Raw genomic sequence first — 26,551 nt, forward strand, 5'->3', positions numbered from 1 at the left:
GTCCCAATGAGCTAATATCGCCAAACCCCAACATTTCTATCGTGGCTGATGCCAGGGAAATAGGGCTCAGGCCGGAGAAGTGGGGTACTCTCAGGCAGCAGAAATCTGTACAGTCCCTCACTGTATCAGAAGCAAATTTATTCCTACAGTAGACTCAATTTGTCTGACATGGTCATACAAACAACAGATTAGCCCCACTGTTGGTGACAGTTCTCAAGGGCAGCCCGGTGATGGGAAAGCTGATAATCCATTGCATGCAGTCTGCATACACAGGTCCCTTTTGACTAACGGTACAGCTATCGCAGAACACACTCGTGTATGAGTCATGTTTCGCCTGGGACAATGACTCAGACAAGAGTTTTCTGCCACAATCAAAACCTGCTGGAGTCTGTGCCTTTTTTGCAACACTCAAAGCAAACCTGGTAAGTGAGAATAAAAAGACACTTCATCCTTATTACCACTATGGAAATCAATGCTTCTAGGGACCTTCCTACGAGGGGAGGGGGGACCCCAAACAAGAACAGAAAATGAAATCACAGCCTTCCAGGGAGTAGCAATGCCATTTCTGAATTAAGATTGTGAATTCTGAGCTAATATGTCAATTCTCATGAGAGGCTACAATTTATATAAAGTTTACAAGAGTTTAGATGAAGAGCTCTCCTGCCTACGGAAGCCTTCCCTTTTACTCTGTCATTGGCTATTACATTTCCCTTTTACTCTATCATTTCTACAAACAGAAAAACTTAACGTTAACAAATCACCGGGACCAGATGGCATTCCCCCAAGGGTTCTAAAAGAACTCAAATGGGAAATTGCAGAACTGTTAACTGTGGTTTGTAATCTATCCTTTAAATCGGCTTCCGTACCTACTGCCTGTAAGATAGTGAACGTGACACCCATATTTAAAAAGGGCTCTAGAGGTGATCCCAGCAATTACAGACCGGTCAGTCTAACATCAGTATGGGGCAAACTAGCTGAAACAATAGTTAAGAATAAAATTGTTAGGCACGTAGAAGAACATAATTTGTTGGGCAAAAGTCAACATGGCTTCTGTAAAGGAAAATCATGTCTTACTAATCTATTAGGGTACATCTAGACTACGTGCCTCTGGCGACAGAGGCATGTAGATTAGGCTACCCGGCATAGGAAAATGAAGTGGTGATTTAAATAATCGCCGCTTCACTTAAATTTAAATGGCTGCCGCGCTGAGCCGATCAGCTGTTTGTCGGCTTAGCGCTGTAGTCTGGACGCTCCGCGGTCGACATCAAACACATCTGTTGACCTCCCAGGTATGCCTCCTGAGATGAGGTTTACCTGGGTGGTCGACAAATGCCTTTGATGTCGATCGCGGAGCGTCCAGACTACGGTGCAGAGCTGACAAACAGCTGATAGGCTCAGCGCGGCAACCATTTAAATTTAAATGAAGCAGCGATTATTTAAATCACCACTTCATTTTCCTATGCCGGGTAGCCTAATCTACATGCCTCTGTCGCCAGAGGCATGTAGTCTAGACGTACCCTTAGAGTTCTTTGAAGCGGTTAACAAACATGCGGACAATAGGGATCCAGTAGATATAGTACAGGCAGTCCACGGGTTACGTACAAGATAGGGACTGTAGGTTTGTTCTTAAGTTGAATTTGTATGTAAGTTGGAACTGGTACATATTGTAGGGGAAACTCTAGCCAAACATTTCTCCAAAGCTCAGTTTTATTCTCCCACACCTCACTTCCCTCAGTCCTTTATTCTCAAGCGGAGGTGTCTGCTGAGAAAAGCCGCTCCGCGTCTCCCTGGTCTACTGGGGGGGGGGGGCGCTAGCTTCGCGTCTCCCTGGTTTGCTGGGGGGAAAGCAGCTAGTACAGGGTTGCCTCACCCCGTTTGTAAGTAGGGATCCGATGCAAGTCGGATCCATGTAACCCAGGGACTGCCTGTACACTTAGATTTTCAGAAAGCCTTTGTCAAGATCCCTCACCAAAGGCTCTTGTATAAATTACATTGTCATGGAATAAGAGGGAAGATCCTTTCATGGATTGAGAACTGGTTAAAAGACAGGAAACAAAGGGTAGGAATTAATGGTAAATTTTCAGAATGGAGAGGGGTAACTAGTGGTGTCCCTCAAGGGTCAGTCCTAAGACCAATCCTATTCAACTTATTCATAAATGATCTAGATAAAGGGGCAAGCAGTGAGGTAGTAAAGTTAGCGGATGATACTAAACTGTTCCAGATAATCAAGACAGAAGCAGACTGTGAAGAACTTCAAAAAGATCTCACAAACTAAGTGACTGGGCAACAAAATGGCAAATGAAGTTTAATGGGGATAAGTGTCAAGTAATGCATGTTGGAAAAAATAACCCCAACTATACATATAGTATGATGGGGGCTAATTTGGCTACGACAAATCAGGACATGGGTCTTGGAGTTATCGTGGATAGTTCTCTGAAAACGTCCACACAGTGTGCAGCGGCGGTCAAAAAGGCAAATAGAATGTTAGGAATTATTAAGAAAGGGATAGAAAATAAGACACAGAATATCTCATGGCCTCGGTATAAAACTATGGTACGCCCACATCTTGAATACTGTGTACAGACGTGGTCTCCTCACCTCAAAAAAGATATTGTGGCCTTGGAAAGGGTTCAGAAAAGGGCAACTAAAATGATCAGGGGTTTGGAGCAGGTCCCATATGAAGAGAGGCTAAAGCGACTGGGACTTTTCCATTTGGAAAAGCGGAGACTGAGGGGGGATATGATAGAGGTCTATAAAATCACAAGTGGTGTGGAGAAAGTAAATAAGGAAAAGTTATTTACTTGTTCCCATAATATAAGAACTAGGGGCCACCAAATGAAATTAATGGCTAGCAGGTTTAAAACTAGTAAGCGAAAGTTCTTCTTCACACAGCGCATAGTCAACCTGTGGAACTCCTTGCCAGAGGAGGCTGTGAAGGCTAGGACTATAACAGAGTTTAAAAAGAAGCTAGATAATTTCATGGAGGTTAGGTCCATAAAAGGCTATTAGCCAGTGGGTAGGAATGGTGTCCCTGGCCTCTGTTTCTCAGAGGCTGGAGAGAGATGGCAGGAGACAAATCACTTGATCATTGTCTTCAGTCCACCCCCTCCGGGGCACTTGGCACTGGCCACTGTTGGCAGACAGGCTACTGGGCTAGATGGACCTTTGGTCTGACCCAGTACGGCCGTTCTTATGTTCTTATCAACTATTACATTTTCCTTTTGTGACTTAGTGGGGGTACCTGGCTGGTTTCTATGCTGCTGGCTCTGGGGTAACCCCCACTGGCTGCCGTGGGTACCACGACCCAGCAAAACAGGATGAGTCACTATGCAAACCAGTATGGCCAGACACCCCCCATGGAGAGGAACAAAGGAAGGTGGATGCTGCCCTGGCTGGGGGGCAGGGCTGGAAGGGAGTTAGTTAGTGGCTGTCTGTCTGGGAGCATGGAGGAGACAGCCTAGGGAAAGGGGCTGGAGTTTAGGGGCCCGGTCTCCCCCATCTCAAGGGGGCCTGAGGCATCCTAGCCCAGCTCTGTGACCAGATTACATCTGTGCTGTGCTGTACCCTGGAGAGGCAATAAACTTCCTCTACTCCACCAGCTGGTGCAGTCTGTTTGTGCCATTTCGGGGAGCAGGAGACAGGGGACCCCCAACGCGCCATCACACCTTTTTCTCTATCATTGGCTATTACTTTGTGAACACATTTACACTCAAAAAACTGTAAAGGTTTCAGTTTCCTGTGCTAATAATGCAAGAAAAAAAATCCATTGGTCACATCCTGTCTCCCATCCTGGTGTGAGGATCCAGGCAACTGCCTTGCAGGAACAACGAAACCCAGGAAGGAGCGTGAGAGATCTGTAGGTAGATCTTTCTCCGTCAAGGGGGCACATCCGTCCAATAACCTACCAAATCAGACTGGACCTGTCCAGAATTTGACCACTTTGAGCACATGCTGCCAGACCCCGTGGCTTGGACAAAGCTTTCACACTAGAACTAAAAAACGTAGAGGAAAGGAAAGAACAGAGCCATGAACTTGTCTACTCCAGATACACACGGGAGAAGGAGAAGAGCAGAAATCTGATGAAATCCATTGGGGACCTCATCTTGAAGACCTAATTTACCAGAGAAGCCCTTGGGCAGTACAACAATTGGCACTAAATGAAGTCTGCAGACAGATGCCTCTTGAACATGATTGTTACAGGTACAAGTGTAGACCAAGGAAACGGTACAGTAAAACTCCGATGGTCCGGCATCTGACGGTCCAGCACTCCTGATGGTCCGGCACCATCAGGAACCCGGAAGTGCTCCGGGCAGCTGGACCATTGGAGCTGCTCTGCCCCCAGCTTCCCAGATTCAGCCGCTGCTAAAACTGACCAGCAGCTGAATCGGGGAAGCCGGAGGCAGAGCAGCTGGGGCGCTGCCGGGTAGGTCCCGTAGCGCTGCCCCTCGGGGCTGCGGGACCAACCCGGCAGCACCCCAAGTGTCCCCAAGTCAGACGCTGCTGATACTGATCAGTGGCTGACTCCAGGAAGCCAAAGGCAGAGGAAGCCTGGAATCAGCCGCTGGTCAGTTTCAGCAGCAGCTGACTTGGGGACACCTGGGGCAGAGCAGCTGGGGTGCTGCCAGGCTGGTCCAGTAGCGCCGCACCTGGGTGCTGTGGGACCAACCCGGCAGCCCCCCAGCTGCTCTACCCCAGGCGTCCTGATTCAGCCGCTGCTGAAACTGACCAGCGGGTGACTCCAGGAAGCCCGGGGCAGAGCAGCTCTGCCTCGGGCTTCCTGGAGTCAGCTGCTGATCAGTATCAGCAGCGGCTGACTTGGGGACGCCTGGGGCAGAGCAGCTGGGGTGCTGCCGGGTTGGTCCAGTAGCGCCAAGGAGTGGCGCTGCGGGACCAACCCAGCAGCACCCCAGCTGCTCTGCCCCAGGCATCCTCAAGAGCAGCTGGGGTGCTGCCGGGTTGGTCTTGCTGCACCAAGGGTCGGCGCTACCGGACCAACCCGGCAGCACTCCCACTGCCCTGCCCCAGGCGTCTCCGATTCAGCCACTGCTGGTCAGTTTCAGCAGTGGCTGAATCAGGGATGCCTGGGGCAGAGCCGGACTATCGGAAGGGGGGGCTATGAGGGGTCTAGGGTGGCATCCCCCCCACCCAAGACCCCTCATAGCCCCCCCTTCCGATAGTCCAGCATATTTGATAATCCGGCACCCCCTGGGTCCCAAAGGTGCCGGATTATTGGAAGTTTACTTTAAAAAGATGGGTGCTAATATTTTAATCTACCTATTTGGTAATCTTGAAATGTTGGACTAAAATTAAATAACTTCTAATTGAAATGGAATTAAAGTAACAAGTAATATTAATACGTTTATAATGAACTTGTGGTTTGCTGCAGGATCAAATACATTCAGAATCACAGGCCCACAACAGCAGTTTTGACAGCCAGTTTCTGATTCCTACAGAGACTGAGCTGACCTGCGCTCCTGCACCTACACATCCACTAACATGCTAGATGCCTTGAAGTGCCAGCAATGCCCCTCTGCTACGCATACTGGCCAAACCGGACAGCCTGTGCACCAAAGGTTAAATGGACACAAATCAGACATGAGGAGTGGCAGCCTCACATGGGGCCGGAAGTGGCAGCCAAGGGCTCACGAGGGCAGGGAGTCAACAGCCCAGCACAGGGCCAAAAGCAGCCACTCCAGCCCACCGTTTAATCGGTTAACCTGTTCAACTTAATGTTTAACCGGTTAAGTAAATAGATGGGATTTTACATCCCTATTTCCCAGTGTTCGACATGGTCTCTGGAAGGAAAGTTAGATTTCTATCTGCTGGGAGTAAATGGGGTTCAGCCAATCACAATTCATGGTGGGGTGAAGGAGGTGCTATAGTCACCAGTTTAATCGGGAAAAGGGTCAGTTAATAAACCTTCACCCAAGACCCTAGTCGTCTGAAGTAACAGCAGCGACATCTCTTCCGCTAACCTATCAACAGCAAACTCTGGACTCTGTGCAACGTTTTATGGGAACTATAATTTTGATTTCCCAGTATCTGAATCAGCCAGAACTAAATTAAGACCAACATCACACATGCAAGCAAGCAATAATGAATACATTCTAAACTAATTACCATACAGAGAGCTTGAAAGAGCCTGAAGAAGCACTGTTTCAGAACTGCAAGTCTATGTACGATCAAGAACAGTAGATGTGAGTCAGCATGCTTTTCTATACATACCCTCGTTTGCACAGAATTAATACAACATTGATGGACTGTCACAGTTTCCAGTCCACATTCAAATCCAGAAACAGAAATCTTGCATGACAATTACATTACACACAACAGTGTCAGAAAACAAGTACGACAAATCCCTAACTTCGCTACAAGTAAGCATTTAATAGAAAACTCTTAAAAACTAAAAAAAAAAATTCTCACTTCGCTATATGGCCATAAGCATTTCAATCAAAGCAAGACAATGAAAACCTTTCTGTGTCCAGGCAAAACCAGGAGAACACTTACACGACACAGATCATCACCTGCGTAAGTGGGATGAAACCCACAGTGAGGATGTGTCGTGTTTAGCACAATACGATTAGTTTTTGAAACACCTGAGACAAGTACAAAGGGATTTTTTTTTTAAATGGACAACAGCAGAGATACCCGACAGCCCCATCACATAGGAATGGTCTAGACAGTGCTTGGTCCTGCTGTGACGGCAGGAAACTGAACTTGATGACCTCTTGAGGTCTCTTCCAGTTCTAGAGTTCTCTGATTCTTAATAAAATAAACACCCCCTCAAACCCTAGAAAGCTGAGCTCTCCATGGGTTTTGAAACACCCTGGCCTGATTCCAGTCTGATACACTGAGTCCACTGGACTCAAATAACCTTCATAAGGCAACCTTGTGACTCTCCTAGTTAGGGACTTAGCTGAGACGGCTTGTCATCATGACATGCTGCAGAGTGTAAGAGCCCTTACTTTATACTAGAAAGCACACGCTGCTTGGCTATGACCTTTGCCATGAGATTATTGTTGGAGAATGGCTCTGACAGTTGGATTTAGCATTGGATGAAACACGGTCACTGGTGGACTTTAAAGGCTGTCATCTATTCCCGAGAAAATCCAAGAGATTAAAAATGTAGTGCATGGCCTAAGCTTCATATTAATACATAAGGAAAAAACGACATGAAAAATACTCTCCTAACATCGCCTTGGGTATCACAGCTTTCCCCAGCGAACCAAATGTAAATAAACTGAAGGGACAGTAACGGACGGAAAAATAAATTTTCCACATAAATTATAATTTATCATTAGTCATTTTGCTTTTTAATTAAGAACCAAGTTAAATATTTGCTTTGTGTAGGCAGCACACAAAACAACATCTCCCGCATGGCGGTCTTCACTTACACAGCGGGCTGGGGTTAACAGAACTCAGGCAACCACATGAAAAAACCAAGAGCTTAAGAACATCCAGACTGGGTCCGACCAAAGGTCCATTCAGCCTAGTATCCTGTCTGCCGACAGTGGCACCCAGGAATGAATGAACAGAACAGGAAATCATCAAGTGATCCATCCGCTGTCACCCATTCCCGGCTTCTGACAATCCAAGATCAGGGACACCATCTCCACTAATAACCATAAATGGACCTGTCCTCCGTGAATTTATCTAGCTCTTTGTTGAACCATGTTATAGTCTTGGCCTTCACAACATCCCTTGGCAAGGAGTTCCACAAATCGGCTGTGCTTCAGCTGAAGAAACAGTTCTGTTTACTTCTGGACTATCTTCCAACATGAAGACCCTCCAACTCTTTACAACTCTGCACAGCAACACTGACATGTGGACAATGTCTGAGAGCAGCCAACTGGTACAAGGCACACTGCACGACCACAGGTGTAGGATGAGCTAAAGCTTTTTTGAACCCTGGTATAATCTTGGCCTTCACAACATTCTCTGGCAAGGAGTTCCACAGGCTGACTGTGCACTGTGTGGAGAAATACTTTGTTGTGTTGGTTTTAAACCTTCTGCCTATTCATTTCCTTTGGTGACCCCTATGTCTTATCTTTTGAGAAGGAGTAAATAACACTCTCTTATCTAGTTTCTCCACACCAGTCACGTTTCCATAGATCTTCACCATCATCCCCCGCCCGCCTGCCCACCCTCCCTCTCCCCACCCCCGCCATCTCTTTTCCAAGCTGAAAAGTCCCAGTCTTCTTCATGTGGAAGCTGTTCCACCCTCTTTTTGTCCCCCCCTGTATTGAACCTTTTCCAATATATCTCTTTTGAGATGGCACCCATCTCTGCACACAGTATTCAAGATGTGGACATACCGTGGATTTATACAGAGGCAGTAAGATACTTCCTGTCTGTACCTGCCCCTACAATTAAGAACCAAAACAGGGCACATGTGGGCAAAAATTTTAAGATGCACCAACTCATGAGAGTCAGAAACAACTTCTTCATTCCACCATCCAGGCTAACCACCCTGTCACGGAAGTGTAATTGCTGTGAAAAATGTGGTCACGTCCAAAACCCTGGCTCAAAACCCCAGTGTAAGGGTGCACTCTAGCGATGCCCCTCACTTGGATCAGTTGCCACATTCAAGTAGAGCAATTCTTCCAGGCACTGACACCCCCTTAGTAATATTTAAAGAATGCCGACTCACCCTTACGAGACTTGGAGCAATACATGAGCATGGTATCCTCACATGCTTCAGGCACTTTTCGTGGGACATAAAGTTGCAAACTGTGAAAATAAAACATTGCACGTTTCAAAACTATGAGACTGTTCTTTCTCCCCCTCCCCCGCAGAGCAGATCAAACACAATCACGTGCCACTGTGAGTTTGTGGGTTAACAGCCAAGCAGGGATGGGCAAGATACAGCCCAGAGGCCGGATGTGACCCTCCTAACACCGATCTAGCCCGTGGACTGCATCCGGCTGCTTTCTATTTATATCCGGCTGCTCGTGCCACTGAATTTCCAGGCGGTGGCTCAGGCAGCAGGATCCTATTGAAATGGCTCTTGGTCACGGTGCTACCCCGGCAAGGGCTGGAGCCGGAAGCCCTTTAAATAGCCGCAGCAACCCCGGGCAGCTTCCAGGCAACATGGGAACAGCAGGCGAGGCCCAGGAGTCACGAGCCCTCTGCCCTGTTTTTACTTCAAACTCTGGGGGGAGGTTTTTACCCAGGATACGGCTCAAGTGGGTGGGTCTGGGCCTGCTGACTGGGACCCGGCGATACCAAAGGGCAGTGGGGTGGCCAGAATCCCAGCCCCTTTAAATCGATGCTGGAGTTCCGCATGGTACATTCCGGGCGGCCTGGCCCCAGCCCCGCCCCTTCCACCTGAAGCCCCGCCCTTTCCAGCAACATGGAGCAGGGGGTCCGGCAAGGCTGTCAGCGCTGCTGGGTGGAGCTGTGTACAGAGGAATTCTTCCCCCAACAATTCCTGACACGGAGAGGGGGTTTGTGGTGGATAAAGTACGGAATCCACTGGAGCAGTGAAGAAAGCGAAGACAAAGCACAGGCTGCACAGAGCCTTGAAAAAGAACAGCACTTTTTATTGCAGAAGTAATTAGCAACACTTCCCTGTACATTTTACTACAATTAATAAAGATATTATTAATACCAGCAAAGAGCTGGGGATTTCCCCTCCCCTGCATCTTGCTTTGCAGACTCAAAAATAAAAACATCATAGCACCCCAGATGCTTCATTGACATGGGTTCTAGCACACCTTGCATCTCAACTCCTGGTCCAGGAACCTCTGGAAGGAGTTTTGTGATCGGTGAGCATTGGTATGGGATCAAACCAAGAGCCAGTATTTTGAACACAAAGTCTCAGAAATACACAGTTTTAAGGAAAGCTCATGGAGCAATTGCTTGGGGGGGGAAAGGAGACACTGTCCAACAGCGTGAGGCTATTTATATAGATGCGTATTGCTGAATATTAAACGTAACCAGGGGATATTACGAGGGATACAGCTGAACAAGAAATGTACTCCCTGCCACTCATTATCCGTGTAGCGTCACTAGCTGGGATTATTTAGGCATTATTGGGCCAGCTGGTTAATGTTATACACAGCTCAGTGTAGTCAAGATCACACAGTGCCAGTTGGACCAGGATGATCAACATACTACTGTAAATTCCCAGAACTTGACAAACCACAGCGAGTTTGCAGACATTTCGAAGCATTGGCAACTTTGAGAGACATTAACCACAAAAACAGGTTACTTGCAACCTCCATAACTCTCTGCAGAATGCCTTCCCCGATACCTTCCCCGACGCACAACATGTGTTTCCCACCACATGGTGCCTAGGGTGGCGTCAGACTCCACAACTGATAAAAACCAATTAAAATACAATTTGCTTATTGCTATTTGGCATCAAATCTAAAAGACTGGCAAGACGTTCATCTGTCTTCTCATTCATTTGATCAGCTTGCCTGAGCAAGGAAGAACACTGCATCACCCAAAGACTCCCTAGGAAGGTTGTGGAATCCCCATCACTGGAGATATTGAGGAGCAGGTTAGACGGACACCTGTCTGGGATGGTCTAGACGGTGCTTGGTCCTGCCACGAGGGCAGGGGACTGGAGTTGATGACCTCTCAAGGTCCCTTCTAGTTTTAGCATTCTATGATTTTTATTGAACTGCAAGACAGTTCTGTACAGACAAGAAGTAGGAATTCACAGAAGACAAACAGCAAAAGCGACATCTGAGATCAGATGAACCATTTTCCATCAACACACCAAATGCTTTACAGGGTTCCACATAGTTCCTCTACAGATTTCTAAGAAAAAATCTTTACTGAGGGAAACCAGAGAAGATGCCCTAGTTCTGGTAAGATACGCTTTGAGACCTTTTAGTATGTGTACAAAATCCTTGTCATTCTCAATTCATGCAAACAGACAATCTACACCAAGACAGATTTCTTCTCAGCTAATAGGCAACAAAAGGTGGAGAAACAGCTTACAAAAAAACTTTATAGGAGAAAATGATTCCATTAAATAAGTATCCAGTTGCATACAAGGGGTGGTCTAGGAGTATCACGGAGCCCGGGGGAATGTCCAGAGGTGGTGTTAAGGAGTAACGCCAACAATAGAAATTTTAGGCCAGGTTTAAAAGGAAAGGTCAAATTAAGATATGCAGCTCCAGCTACATTAATTATGTAGCTGGAGTCAATGTACCTTGATCTGAGTTTCCCTGCCATCCCCACAGTGGAAGGGCAACAGCAGCAAATGCTCCCAACGGCTTCCCTTAGTCTTCTCAGAGCAAGAGTTCTGGTGCCTTCAGAGTTTGATTTAGCAGGTCTTTACTAGACCTGATAAAACAAATTCCGAAAGATTGATCTCCCCCAGAGTGAAGACACGGCCTCAGGCAAGAACAATGTTCCATCGCATCATTTTTTCATCATGGTATTAAGGGAGTGAGACATAAGCACTTGCACTTTACTGAGCTAGCTCAAACGAGTACAGACAAAAATGGCCCATTTCAGAACAAATGCTAATACGTGTAAAATTTTGTAAAGGCAATTGATTTGGTTCCCAATAAAAGCATAAAAACCCGGGAGCCAGCAAGAGCTATCACCAGGGACCTGGCAGTAACTCTTTGCTTAGGCTGAGCAGCTTGTTCCATAACAAAAAGTTAGTTCGACTTTTTTTGTGTGAAGTTCTCCCAGGTCCATTGTTTGTAGCCAGACTTGGAATTCAGCAGGGAACAAAGCTCTCTGACAGCAACCTGCCCTTTCTTTGTCTCAGGAAACTCCACTCTGGGTTAGGCAAGGCATCCACTGCTAACTCCCCCACTTCCCTTTCCTCTCCTTTCCTCAGAAAACGTTGGTGGCCTGCCAAAAAACACAGTCGCCTATGGGATATCCTAAAAGGTGGGGTCCAGCCTTCCACCGGGGCCACAGCACCGCAAGCTGCTCTAGAACTCCCAAGAGCTGCCAGAACAAGGCTGGACCTGACCCATGACGGCCACAGCGCTTTCTCTTTCCTCCCCAGGAGGGCAGCTTTGGCACCTAATGCAGTTACTTCTGTTAAATTGACATGCCTGCCTTGGCAGAATGAGGACATGCTAGATTTCCCCGTCCATGCAGCCTTAATTCCACCCCAGCATACACATCCTAATTACACAATTGCATCCCGGGGGGGTAGAGCCTTGCACAAGACAATTTTTTTTTTAATCCCAGCTCCGTCCTGCCCCACAATCCCCGTGGCACGCAATTAGGGTTCTGGTTTTTCCGTTTGATCTCTTTTCTGTAAGGTTTATTGAGAAGCCGTCCTATTCCAGGGTCATCCTATTTTTCTGGCTCACCTTAGTTCGGTCTCTTTCAACATCCGCTCAGTTATGTCAATGTTGAGGGCTGTACTTCCTTTGGTGATTCTCTTTCTGTTTGGTTTTCTGAGAAGCAATCCTGTTCCAGGCACATCCCATTGTCCTGGCACAACCAAACCCCGATTGTGCTTTACATTATGGTAAGAGGAATTTGGTGGTCCTAGCTCTTACCATTAAAGAAGACTTGGTCAAACAGACAGACAAACTTGCTAAAATATATAGTAAATTATTTCATATTCCTAAGGGAAAAAAGACTATGAAATATTTGTGTTTTCCTACCTTAATTTAGCAAATTGAGACATTTTTCAAAAGCTAGACACCTAGGAGAAACTGGGGGCATGGCTAGGCAATTATGGTATCAGTGACTCTTCAGAGTGCCTCTGTTTGCCCTTGAGTCAGGAAGGCGGGAGGTACGCATTGGGAACTGCTGTGTCTTATTCACGCGCTGTGATACGCCTTCTAGTAAAACTAGAACTATTTATAAGCTCGATTGTGCCACACTTGCTCACATCCTATCGCATTTCCTCCCAGCCCTGACGGCACAGTTCAAGGCTGGTTCCAGAAAGGAAACCCGGCAAGGCAGATCACGGAGACCCGTCCTGTGTGATGCAGGCAGGACGGCTGACTCACATGCAAACAGAGGGCAGGGTTAGAGCTACCCCAATAATAGCTACTAGTAACAATTTGGGATTTCTGCAGGAGCGTGCAGAAATGCCTTGGGCCTGTACCTGACAATTCCATTTCTTTTTTTCCCCCGCCTGAGTTCTTCTTGCATTTACCCACACCCACAATAAATGCACTTGAGGAATCCTAGAACCCCAGAGCTGGAGGAGACCTCAGGAGTCATCGAGTAAAACCCCCTGCCCAAAGCAGGACCAACTCCAACTCAATCAACCCAGCCAGGGCTTTGTGAAGCCAGGACTTAAACACCTCTAGGGATGGTGATTCTATCATCCTGCAGGAGCTGGCCCAAGAAAGGCAGCCGAAAAGCGAAGAGATCAGTGGGTTCACTTTCTAATTCACACATAGTTCATGTTTATGACTGCAGCCAATGCACTAAGGCCCAACCCCTGCACGGTTTATTTTGCCACTGGGAGTGGTCGCGGGCTTGGTCTAATACCCACTGGAGTCAACGGAAGAACTCCCATGACTTCACACTGGGTTTTGGAGCAGATGTCCTGTCCCCGATCAGGGGAAAGGAGGCAGGTGTGAGCAGACTCTCCAGCGCTTTCTTAAATCCCGGCCTACCACGGACATGGTCGCCACGGTTCTGCATGCTCTGGAGACTCTGGGAGACAGGACACAGGGCTAGATGGACCACTGGTCTGACCCCACAGGGCCGTTCTTATATTCGCCATCGTGGAACACACACCAGGGACTGAATTGTGTCCCTCCACAAGCCACCAGGAGCGCCGTGGCACCTTAAAGACGAAGACAGACGTATTAGGGCTTCAGATGTGGCGTCTCTAAGGTGCCGCAGGACTCCTGGTTGGTTTTGCAGGTACAGACTAACTCAACAACCCTTCGGGGACTTGTAACCCTCCAGAGATAGGAGCTGGAGCTTGCACTAAGGAGCCAAGACTCCAACATGGGGGGGGGGTTACAATGTGCACCCTGAGGGCAGCGGATTTCCAACTTTTTCCTCTCAGTTCAAGACAATTGTTGATGCCGCGACCCAACATAATGTGACGGGAGTGTGGTCTCCGGGGTGGGGCTGAGGATGAGCTTTGGGTGTCGGAGGGGGCTCCGGCTTTGGGGGCGGACAGGGCTGGGGCAGGAGGGGCTTGCCTCGAGCGGCTCCCGGTCAGCCGTGCAGCAGGGGAAGGGAGGGCTAAGGCAGCTCCCTGCCTCTCCTGGCACCACAGACCAGGCTGCACCCCAGAAGCAGCCGGCAGCAGGTTCGTGGCCAATGGGAGTGCGGAGCGAGTGCTCGGGGCAGGGGCAGTCCATGGAGCCCGGATCACTCTCCCCACTCACCTAGGAGCCCGGGCCTGCTTCCGTCTGCTTCTGGGGCACAGCGCAGTCTGTGGCACCGGGACAGGCAGGGAGCTGCCTTAGCCCCCCCCAGAGCTCACCTGATCCCCCTGCAGCACCGAGCCCCAGTGCCTGACATCTCCCCCCCCAGCACTGGGGCACGCCCCATTGCCTAGAAAGCGCTGCTCTAAGGGTCTGTAACACACTCCTCGCTGGGCTATGTGAACTCATTAGAAATAGCTTGTCACAGACACAACCCCAAAGAACCTCAATCTCCAGCAGGAAAGGATACCGGATTCTGTATTTTACCGAGTAGCAGATCCCTCATTAATTTGCACTTTGCTCATCTGCATACATTTGATTGGGGGGGGTGGGGAAAGCGGGCGGGGATCAGTTCTCTTCTAACCACCTTTCAAAAACTCCAGCATGACAGATTAATAGAGGGAATTCTGCGATGCATCATCCTGCCGTTTGCTATTAATTTGCAAACTTCAGTCACTAACAGCTTCCCTTGTCATTGGTGCAAATTAATAAGGTTCTTCTGTAACTGAACAAAGCTCTGAAGTACAATGCCTCACAGAACGTACTCTGTTCCTTCCTTCTGGCAATTGCAGGCGAGTTTTATTCCGACCAATATACTAACGAATGTTCCCTAAGGTGTCAGGTCAATGTCAAGGTAAGATCTGAGAGGCAAGGATTTCACGGGTCTCTCGGTGCCTCGCACGCAATATGAAATCTCTCTGCAGCTCCGACAGCCAACGTGCCCCAAAGCAGGAATGTTTATGTGGCTCGGAACACCGAGGGATTAGCAAAGTCCTTCAGTGCAGCATGTTCCGAGAACAGAATTTAAACCTCAAAGGCCCTTTTCAAGCAGCGAAGGCCTGACTCGTTTGCCCTGAGCAGCGTGGAGCCATTTGCAGCTAAGAAAGGGGATAGAGAATACAAAGGCCGGTTGGGACATATGCAGGCTAAGGCCCCAGTCATCCCCGTGATTCGTACAGGAGCAGCACCTGGACCTTGCTGACCAGAGCCCTAGCAGCCCTACTCAGCCAAGCACTAACGATCGACCCCCAACGTGACGCCGGCACAGCGTTTCCATTGGGAGCCAGTGCGCAAAGCATGAGTAGCACCACGTCGACGGATCTCTTCTCTAGCCAAATTTATCAACGTGAAAAAATATTTGGGCCAGAGAACATTTCCAGCTCTTCCTGCCAAGCAGCCTGGATAAAAGAGGAGAGGAAATTCTAACAGCACTTCCAAAGACAGAAATATTGCGCCTGCTAACGACCAATTATAGCAGCTCTTGTGGTCGGTGTATCACCAGCCCAAACACCCACCCGGCATGGTCAGGCACCTGGCGAGTGAAATCCATTTCCACCACAGTACTGCAGCTGTTTCTCACCCGGACGCCTTTAGGAGAACAACTGGCATTTAGTTTTAAGAAGCAACTGTCAATATTTCTTTGAAATGATACGATAGCTCCTGCTCCAGACAGCCACGCTTCGGGAATGCTGCAACCTCAGCAAACAGCGTTCTGTAACAAACCCGCTGGGGTAAACAAAGTGGAGCACGGATCTAATCCAAGGAGACTCCCGCATGGAACACCTCTGAAGAGTCAGGGATGGTGGAGGGAAAGGATGGGGGCCCCACCAGTGGAAAAGAAGGGATGCCTTATAAATACACGCAACCCCCCCATAAAAGCAGGGTTCAAACCCATTGCTGACTCTCAACCAGAAACGAGCCTAAAGCATAAACGGATTTAAGTCCCTGGTTTGGTGGCTTTAATGTTAGTGTGTTAAGATTTTACACAAATGCACCACTCTGAGAATATGAGAATGCAGCACACAGAGCTTTCTGATAGACAAATACTAATTAGTCTAAGTTGGTGATTCTCAGCGGGGATATGCGTATCCCGGGGTGTGCACGGACATCTTCTAGGGCAGTGTTTCTCAACCAGCGGTATGAGTAGGGGTGCTCGAGAGAAGTCGGGGGAGGGGAACGTCAACACAACTGAAATTTGGAGAAAGCTGAATTTCTGTTGCAAGTTTTACAGCGCTTTATTATTTTTGTCCTGTTTACACCCAAAATTTTCATCACCCGCCCGGCTACAATTAAGTTGTTTAAACAAATGTGCTGCACTGGTAGAAAACAAATTGTGTATCTGAAAACTGTAGATACTGGGAGACTTTTTTTTTTTTTTAAGGGGGCACTTACATTTTTTTTTAAAGGGATACTTTATTTAAAAAAAAAAGTTGAGAAACACTGTTCCAGGGGGTATATCAACTCATCAGGAATCTAGCTTTCTGCACTAGGTCCCTGTGAGTCTAATGCCAGCCCTTAAAGCCAGCCTTCTGTGCATTTTAACAGCTCATTTACATCAAAAGCTAAGTATGGGACTCTTCCAGCCCCTCAATTAGCACCAGCACTACTATCCAGAGATAACTTCGCCCCCTCCCCCCGGCTTCTTTTTCTGCTTAAATTCTGGGTCCCTGTTATTTCCAGTCCAACTTCCAGCTCATCTGAGGAAGTGGGTTTTGCCCACAAAAGCTCACAATATTACACAGAGTTTTGTCAGTCTCGAAGGCGCCGCAGGACTGCTCGTTGTTTTTAAAGTTACAGACTAACACGGCGACTCCTCTGAGATGGAGAAAAACACAGTCAGGCTGGACTCTATTGCTTTTGGAGTCACATCTGCCCATCGCCACCCCTTTGGGCTTCCTTTGCAGAGCAACACTAGCCCAGTGGTTCTCACCCGGTTTCCCATCGCTGGCCACGGATGCAGCTCGCTCTGTGTTAAGTGGCCCAACCACACCCGGGGCATAAGCCACGGGTGGCTTGTAGCCTGCCCACTTAGCATCTGGGCCCACCCAAACTAGGGCTGGAGCACCCCGAATCCACAGGCTGGGAAGACGTGAGTCATCCCAGGTGGGGGGGTTGCCTTTGTGGAGGGCAGGTCGAGTTCTGGGGTCAGAGACGGAGGCAGCTACATGAGGGGCTGTCAGGAGAAGGATGCAGATGGCCACCGAGTTGGGGTCAGGAGGAGGGGCAGAGCTTATACCCTTGTGGGCCTCCCTCTGCCCCCCGGGCGTGCCTGGCAGCTTGTGCCTGCTAAGTAATAAGAGCTGGGTGAAAGAGTGTGTGTGGGGGGGGAACGTAGCCCCTACGGCCTCCTCACATTTCCCACCCACCTCAACGCTGAGTTTTCCTGTCCGAGCTAAGCCACGGACCCACACAATATATAGATGCCCTGCAGGGCCCTGAGGCAGTCACATGATCCATAGCTCTGTGCTGATTGGGCCAGAGGTGGCGAGACCCCGGCTTTACCAAACAACAGTCTGAAGCCGGCACATTTGCAACAACATGTGGAGACGAACCGCCCCCGTGCATGCGGGGAAGCCAGCAGTGCTGTTTCAAAGAAAACCCTCTTGAGTTTCAGATTCGCCAGCTTACAACGAAAGACGCTTCAGCTGTTTCTACCAACGCCCTCGAAGCTTCATATGCGGTCTCCCTCCTTGGAGGGAAATCAAAGAAGCCGAGCGCAGCGGCAGAGCTAACGCTGCCTGCCACTGTGGCGTGGCAGAAAATAAGTTGCTTGATCCAAAAAAAGGCTGATTCTCTGAAGAAAATATCCTGGTCCAACAATTCTGCGTCACAGACTTCAGGAAAAGGATGAGGCTAGAGGACATTTTTAAACTGACTTCCCACCCCTCCCCTCCAACAGGATTTGAGTGTCAGAGGGGGAGCCGTGTTAGACTGCAACTTTAAAAACGAGCGGCCCAGGGTCACCTTAGAGACTAAATATATAGGATCATGAGCTTTCGTGAACAAACCTCACTTCCTCAGATGAGCTGGAGAGGGATGATGCAAACCCAGAATTTAGAATTCCTCTGCAGTGATAGGGCTTAACACATAGCTAGCTCTCATCCACAGAAAGGCATTTGCTTTAAAAAAAATAAATAAATAAATAAAAAAAAAAGTGTCCTACGGTACTTTTCAGTATTAAATGAATTCGTCCAAACTGCCAACTTTCTCAAGTCCAGGAAGTTTAATGCTCACCTGTTCGCACCCTCTGCAAAGAGATGGGGTCAGACATTGGCTGGATTTCAAGAACAAAAGTACTAGACAAAGACACAGAGGTTCACGCATTTCTCCCTCACCTTTTCATCCCCTCTTGCCGCTGTCTGACAATACAGTGTGGTGAGCTCAACTTGGCTACCTTGCAAATATATTTAGCAAGCAGACCGGCCTAAATTTGCCCATGCAAGGCCATGACGCTCACACAATCTCCATGACCAAGTGAATGCTTTGATCAAAAAAAATGGTATTCTGGACGTCCGAATGGGGAGAGACAGACTCTGTTTTCCTCTGCTTCATGCATGTGCCACTGATGTCCGCGCAGAGGAAATGGAGCAGAGCAAAGTGAAAGAAACAACAGACAATTATTTACTTGACAGCTAAGATCAAGTCATAGTTCCCCAATATTCAACAGAACTTGACTGGGTAAGGAACCCATTTACTCTGTCTGAGGTTAGTGGCAATAACCTCTCTGTCCAGCAGCAAGAAAGTCTTCTTGGGCTGTCCTCAGATGGTTGTCTGCAAATGAAGATTTGCATCTCCACCACACCAACCCAGTTCTGGTGTTTAGTACACAGAGCACCCAGGCCTTGGGAACCACCTGCTGGATCTTCCCTTTTGGGCCAACGCATCTTCGCGACGCCTCGTTTTCTGCTCCGAATGCCTTCGAGAGAGTAGCAGACTCAACGTGGAGAAAACCTCACTGCTGCTGTTTCACCATCCCCCAGAAGGACGTGGCTCACAAACAAAAAACAGGCTCAAATATCCCTGAAATAGGAGTTAAACCTCCCTAATCTGGCAACACCCCTAGTCTGGCATCATCGGTGAGCCTGTGACTGGCAGTGCTGTTCCAATGTTTGGCTGCTGTGAGCAAATGACTTGTTGATTTCTTTCTACTCTAGGATTTTCTCTTCCTGTGGGAAACTGGCTTTGGAGCTCTGAGGAATTCATTGATAACTGGAACCGAACTACAAGTTGAACCTCTCTAGTCTGGCATCTTCAGGACCTGGCCAGTTCCAAACCAGAGAATCTTCCAGACCACGGGAGAGCCATATTGTCTAGCAGCGTTACCAACACTTCCACTGCTTCCTGGGCTCTTAGAAGACATTTAGGGGTCAATTAGAGCTAAATAACACCATGGAACACAGAGCCAGGACTGGTGGCCGTAAACAAACTTTATGGGACTGCGGGAAACTTGACCACACCCATGAAAAGTGGACATCCAGCTAACTCAAATCATTCCAGACCATGGATGTTTCCAGACCAGAGAGTTCTGGACTAGAGAGGTTCAACCTGTACTTTGATGAGAAACTGGGAACCAGATAAACTAAAACTGACAAAACAGAGAGATTTTCTTAAAACATGAGCTATTCAGCTTTTTTAATATATTAATAAACTGCCAACAGATGGCCTTATATGGGCTGGAGCTTCAGGCTAATGGATGAAGGGATATCTGTGGATAACTTCACAAAGCAATGTTTTCTTTCCACTGGGTGCACAGGGATTAACATCTACATTTGTCATGTAGCTCTGATCTCTTCATATTGTAAAACTTGCCAGCGCACAGTTACATTGGGCTATTTCCACGCCGTGACCTTATGATCAGAGTACTGCAAGTAAGTGTTCCAAGGAGGGCGGGACCTGTCAGCGTACTTATTTTCTAGCTCAAAAGCAGAAGTTTGATGGGCGAATACATCTTTAGACGTTGAAGAGGAGAGACCTTCAGATCAAATTCATTGGTCCCCAGTGTACAGAAGTTCTAATTTTCCACAAGGAAGGAAAAAGCAAATACACCGGATAAAGCACACACCTAATTTCAGGACTCCCTTTGACCTAGCAATGGGATGACTAGCATCAAGGTTTCTCTAGCTAAGCTGCGTTTTCCCAAGCATCCCTTCCTGCCCCTTGACGTTGGTCACTTGGGATTTGAACACCCTGAGGAGTCACACAGACCTTCCGTGCTGTCAAATACCTCCCCATCTGATTTCAGGCTTTTGCCACCAGTCTTGTCAACGGTCCCTATACAAATGTTGCTGCAAGATCAGCCGCCCCCTTCTGAGGGGGGTGTCTTCAGGGGAGCACCAGCAACGTTTGCAGAAATGAGGCCTTCATTCAAAACAAAACTCAATCTAAGCCACTAGCTCTTCCGCTGGGAGGCACTCCATTGCAGGCACCGAACGGAACCTCAGGCAGGGTTGGCTTCCTAAGGCCACACATGATTCCGGTACCGCCGATTCTCCTCAGAGCTTCGGCCGTTCCGAACCCCGAGGCCAGCACAGAATCTGAGCGTACTTGCGTCAGTCACATTTTGCGGCTGCTGGGGACAGTTTGGAGCAGGACCAAAGGCCGTCACGGAGAGAGACGGGCTGAGGGAAGGAAACATTCCCCTTCCAGCTGCCAGAAAGCAGAGCAGCAGCTGGGTAGCAGGGACGCACATCTCTACCATGGCAGCCAAACACCTGAGTAGACAGCATAAGAATAGATGCCATTCAAAGTATTCAGGGAGACCTGGAGCAAGTTTGGGAGGCAGAAAAAAAATGTTCCTTCTCCACTACAGAAGGTTGAGGAAATGGTTTTGGGTTTACCCAGGAAGCATATTCATAAAATCTGCATGTTTTACAAACCCCTTTTCTCGTTGGCATTCTCCTATCCTGCTACCTTATACGGTTGTAAAAGCCCGTTTCATGGGTTAACTGGTTAAATGATTAAAGGGGGAGCGGGTGTGGAGGTCCGGCCATAGCAGTCCCTCTCCATGGTGGTTTCACTGACTGAAAGGCCTCCCCATGGGAAGAACGTTTGACTTTCCTACATGATCAGCATCTCCATTTAATTCTCCTCCTCTGCTTCAGGCCTCCCATGTCAAGAAGCTTCTAGGACACTGGACTTGATCAGAATCTGAAGTAATCCTGCTCTAACATCTCGATGTTCCTGGTGGTCCACTTCTGGGGTGTCTGGAGGAACTAGGGCAGTGTCTCGGGGTTCCCAACAGAATGAAATGGAACATGGTCTCCCAGCCCTGCTCAGCATTTCAGCAGGAGGCAATCAGGACTGTAAGTCCAGCCGAGGAAGCCTGCTTCTAAAAATTGCAGAGCAGACATCCACGAGACCCAATTTTTGGTCCTTTTCCACAACTTTTACTAGGCAGAAACTTCCTTTGTTGGCCTCTGTGCTGGCCAGGATCTCCAAAAATAACTCAAAGGAGGATGGGTTGCAGTTGAGGAGAGGAGAGCTGGCTGCAACTCTTTCCGGAAGAGCAGAGAAACAACTTTAGCAGACAAAGAGGAGGAAAAACACCCAAAAATCCTGCAGACCAACTGGCTATCAGCTACCAGCCCTCTGCCCCATGCCTGGCAGGCAAGACTCCTGCCCCACAGAGGCAGCCCCAGTGGGACGCCAGCCTGGGTGCTCTGTGCCAGACCACCAATGGTTAACCGCCATCATTTTAATTGTGTCACTTTACTTATTTAATAGATATTTACATCCCTACACAGAACAGCCATTTGCAGCACTGTATTTACAGATCTCAGATACTAATGATGGAAAATGAGTGGTATTCCAATGACAGAGTTCCGTGGCTTAGCACAACACCTTCTGCATTCTACTGGAAACTATTCAATTCCCTATGAAAACGATTTCACTGTGCCAATGGCCTTCTCTTGCTCCTCAGCTGAGTCACCATTATTTTGGCAAAACAAAAAACTATCAGCATCAGCATTCAAAATGAATGAATTTGACAAGTGTCATCCCAACGTTCAGGGTCTGGTCCCTTCCCTCACTCACTGCACACTAATTCAGTCTACCATGCCGTTTGAGGAAAGAAATGGGATGTGATCATAGAAAGACCACCCAGAGGGGCAGAGTTAAGGCTGTTTTGAGACAGACAGACTTTCAAGTGCTTCACTCGGCATCTTTAAATTTTTTAGCCTGAACTTTTTTTTTTTTTTTTTAAAAAAGGAAAATGAACAAAAATCCTAAAGCAAGGAGATCTATTATTAGGACACATTGTGCTACACAAGTGTGAGGTAAGATTTCCTGTGGCCCTTAACAAATCTCCCAGAACAAAGCAGGGTTTTCATACAGTGCACATGCCTGCACTCCGTGTCTTTATGTGGTCAACCACCATGGGTCTAGCAGACATCAAGGCTTTGTTCACAGCTCCGTGATTCTGACCAAGCCTGTACCACTGTCCCCCTACTTTCAAAATGGAAATATTTAAGCCTCACAGAGGTTCACAAAACAAGATCTATGAAGTGCAGAGAGTGTGTCCCGTTTAGAGCCATTCTGAAACTTACAGTTATGTGCATGCTGGCAGTGTAAAGTTAGGCACATACTTATGCTTAGCATAAAGACCTGCTGCACATCTCATTTACATATTCAAATAGGTGAATAAAAAGCAACTTCTTGAAGAATAAGGCTGCGTATCGCTCCTTGGGGAAGACTCTATGCAACTCTGCAACTTTCTAAGATTTCAAAAAGATTTCTATATCCTGGAGAGGGGTATTTTCCTCCGCTGTGCCCTCACTCAAAACCGGATGAACACTAAGCATCAAAAAAATTCAATGCAACTTGAAAGAAGGGGTAGAATAGAAACTGCTTCGCCTTAACTACATCAATAGCTACCTGCACCCTAGGGATGCAATAGAATAAGCATTGTAGGCTTATTGATTACCGTGAACAGTTACACGCAGGGCCCCACCCCACTCCTAAGGAACCGGCTGCCTCCCCAGGACTGGAGCAGGAGCCGGTATACGCCAGGACGTGGCTTAAAGCCCAGCTCCTAGTGTGCACCACCTCCCAGGGAACTGGCTGTGGGTGCATGTAATCATGTAACCACTGATATTTTTAGCAGTTACACAATTACCCACTTTTTAACATCCCTACTGCAAACACCGTAAGTTTATGACTGTACAAGAAATACATTTTTCAGCACTTTTAATATATGCTAAATCATTTCTGTCACTCAACCTATATCTACTCAGTCAATTTTTCCCCCTAAGACATTAACTAGGACGTCACCTCACCCAACTACAAAACAGCATATTCTTTTGTTTCATAAAAGCGTAAATGAAAGGTTGCCATAGAAACATTTGCTTTTAGCTTTTTAGTTGTTCATCTCCGAAATTGGAACTGTCCACGGAACTAAGGATGGAAGAGTTTTCAGCTAGTTAACCAGCTAACTAATAAGCATTAGCTTATTGGATAATCTTGCCGGTTAAACTCCCAGCCACCATGGCAACCCCACAGGACCGGTGGACACTGGCAGTCCGCGGAGCTAGCAGCACCTGGGACTGGCAGACCACACATTTAACCGTGTAACCAAATGAATTTCAATCAGTTACATGGTTACTGGTTTGTAAAAAACGTTACATCCCTACATGGGACATCGAGGGCGTGCAAACGTTCACGGATGTCCTACAAAAAGGTGGCTGGTCACATTGTGTTCTATTCTCCAATCCCCTCCACATGTTGAAGGGCAGAGAAGGAGCAGACAAGAGAGGGACACGTTCACGGGGAGAAGAGAAAGGAAGCAAGGAACTGTCCTGTGCATGCAGGAAAGCAAAGTTGGAGAAATGCCAGAGATAGGAGAGGGAGAAGGAATTAAGAATATAAGAAAGCACTGCAATTGACGTCTGACAAAAAACACACTTTTTCTAGGGGCATTCCCAAGCACGTTAAATATTCTTCCCACACAATTGATTACTGTAATTAACACAAGGACATTACGTGATGATGAATGGGATGAGAGGAGATGTATCCAGGAACAAAGAGGAAGGGAGAAGTTCCTGCCCTAGTTCTTGGGGACTGGCATTCTTAAATGTACGGTTATATGAGTGCCAGAGTAATATTTGGAAAGGAAAGAACCTGAAGTAGCTGGGAATTGGTTTTAACTTAAATATTGGGAGGGCTGCATAAATAATAAGACTTAAGCACATGCTTAACTGTAAGTATGGACCATCCCATTTAAGTCAAGGAGACTGTTCACAGTGCATGATGCTAAGGATGGTTAGAAGCCTTTGCAGGAATGCAGCCTAAGGCCATGTCTTCACTAAACAGAAGATGGATGCTGCCACAATCCATCTTCCGGAGTTCAATTTAGAGGGTCTAGGTAAGACCTGCTATATCAAATTCAGAGGGCATCCCCATCATCAGCCACTACTCTTGCCCGTGCAAGAAGTAAGGGAAGCCAACAGGAGCATTTGTGGAGAAACTGGAAACAAGATATGTAATTGACATAGCAAGAGTTGCTTATCGTCATTTGACGTTTCCTTTTAGTGTAGACCTGGCTTAAGTCTTTAAAGGGAATAGGCTTCTGCTATGAGTACAACACCTTGTCCAGCTCTGAGAGCTCAGTACGTAACCTGACCAAATTGGAGTGCCAGCTCAAGCCAATTATGGGTCATTTCTAATTTCTAAAATTACCGTTCCTCTGCCTGGTCCATTAGAAGCAGGAGAAATGCAAGCTCACATGCATGAGGTGGCTGCCAGGTACGACAGCAGGGCCGTTGTTGGCCTTTTTTCTTGGGGGTGGGAGAATGAATAACAACAAAGTCTCGGTTATTAAAATATTCTGCTTGTACAAAAATCCAGAACTGGCTGAAAACTCCATTCAGAAAGAAGATTCTGGGACTGCCCCAGAGGAAGAGAGAGTCAGAAGCAAAATTACAATTGTGAAAATGACTCAAGGCCAGGGAAACGTTAGGGGGTGACCTTTCTAGACCCGAAAGCCCTTTTTTAAGGTAAAGAATGCAAGGAAGATTCAATTCTGTAGCCAACAAAGCTCAGGGCTTTTGCAAATACAGCAGCTCTTTCAGAGTAAGAAGGAGAGAGAGAGAGAAATGGGATGGGAAAGGACGAAGCCGTCAAGGACACCCAGATATGTAAACATACTGAAGGGTATTTTTAACCTTCTGCTCCTGCCTCGTTTTGCAGAAGGCACGGGATTTCACTGGGGAGGTTATATAGTGTTTGCTACTCTGGGGAATTTCAGGCTATAGCTAACTTCCTTTTATCACCATTAGCAAAAGAAACTGCAGTTATGTAAGCGAATGCTACAGAAATCTGAGCAAATGTTACTTCATTTGTTTTATGCACTTGGGAAAACTCTCATTACAAACATAAGGGGGTGAGAATACTTCACTTCAGGGAGAAGTTTTATTTCCGAATCTCTTGAACACTACTTCAGTTCAATAGAACTATTACAATTGGACCTAGTATAGGGCATGTCTACACTATCCACCCGATTGACAGGCAGCAATATAGTTGTTTTATCATGTCTAGTACAGGTAAAACCTCTCTAGCCCGGCAACATCCATAGCCCGGCATAATTTTAGTTTCCCAACTATCTACTTATCATGGGTGTGGCCAAGTTTCCCGCCACCAGTCCTGGTTGTCAGTGTTCTGTGCTGTTATTTAGCTCTAATTTACCCCTAAATGTCTTCTAAGAGCCTAGTAAGCAGTGGAAGTCTTGGTAATGCTGCTAGACAAATTGATCTCCCACGGTTCGGCAAAGTCTCTGGTTTGGCACCGGTCAGGACCCGAAAGTGTCAGCTGAGAGAGGTTTAAACTGTACAGACACAATAAGTTGACCACCAAGCCCTCTCCGATAGACTCTGATTCTCTACCACAATGCGACGCGTAGGTGGAGTTGACAGAAGAGCCCCTACCCTAAGTTATTACTTAGATTGATGGCCCATGGTAGCGTAGACCAGGCTATCATGTCACAGAATCCTAGAACACTAGAACACGAAGGGACTTTGAGAGATCATCAAGTTCAGTCCCCTGCCCTCAAGGCAGGACCAACCACCATGCAGATCATCCCTGACAGATGTCTGTCTAACCTGTTCTTCACTATCTCCAATGATGGAGATTCAACAACCGCCCTGAGCAATTTATTTCATAGCTGATTTCCCCTGCCTTAGGCAACCACATGACAAATCCACTCGTTCTTAGCTATTCTGCATTTCTCTTTCTCTCTGGCTCTTGATTTTGATCACGCTTTCAGCCTTTCCTGCTCTATCTGCATTTATTGACGCTGTAGGGTCCGTACAGCTACCCACTGTTTGGGGAAATTCTGAACACCTCACACAAGCGACAATAAATAAGCTCTTCAGGCATGAGCTAAATGAAGCTGTGGTAGCCTTCAGTCAAAGTTCTGGCCATTTTTGTGGCTTTAAATGTCAAACAAA

General features: G+C 47.4%; 1 protein-coding gene across 2 annotated transcripts in view; it reads right to left on the reverse strand.

The window, feature by feature from the left end:
- Nucleotides 1-26,551, reverse strand: part of DGKQ (diacylglycerol kinase theta) — a 101,216-nt gene that overhangs the window by 65,187 nt on the left and 9,478 nt on the right. For both annotated transcript variants that reach the window (XM_075931293.1, XM_075931294.1), the window contains one exon: nucleotides 8,651-8,730. In XM_075931293.1, the coding sequence (XP_075787408.1) occupies nucleotides 8,651-8,730 (80 nt within the window). The remainder of the gene's footprint in view (nucleotides 1-8,650; nucleotides 8,731-26,551) is intronic.

This window comes from Pelodiscus sinensis, chromosome 6 (genome assembly GCF_049634645.1).
Source record: "Pelodiscus sinensis isolate JC-2024 chromosome 6, ASM4963464v1, whole genome shotgun sequence".
Taxonomy (NCBI): Eukaryota; Metazoa; Chordata; order Testudines; family Trionychidae; genus Pelodiscus; species Pelodiscus sinensis.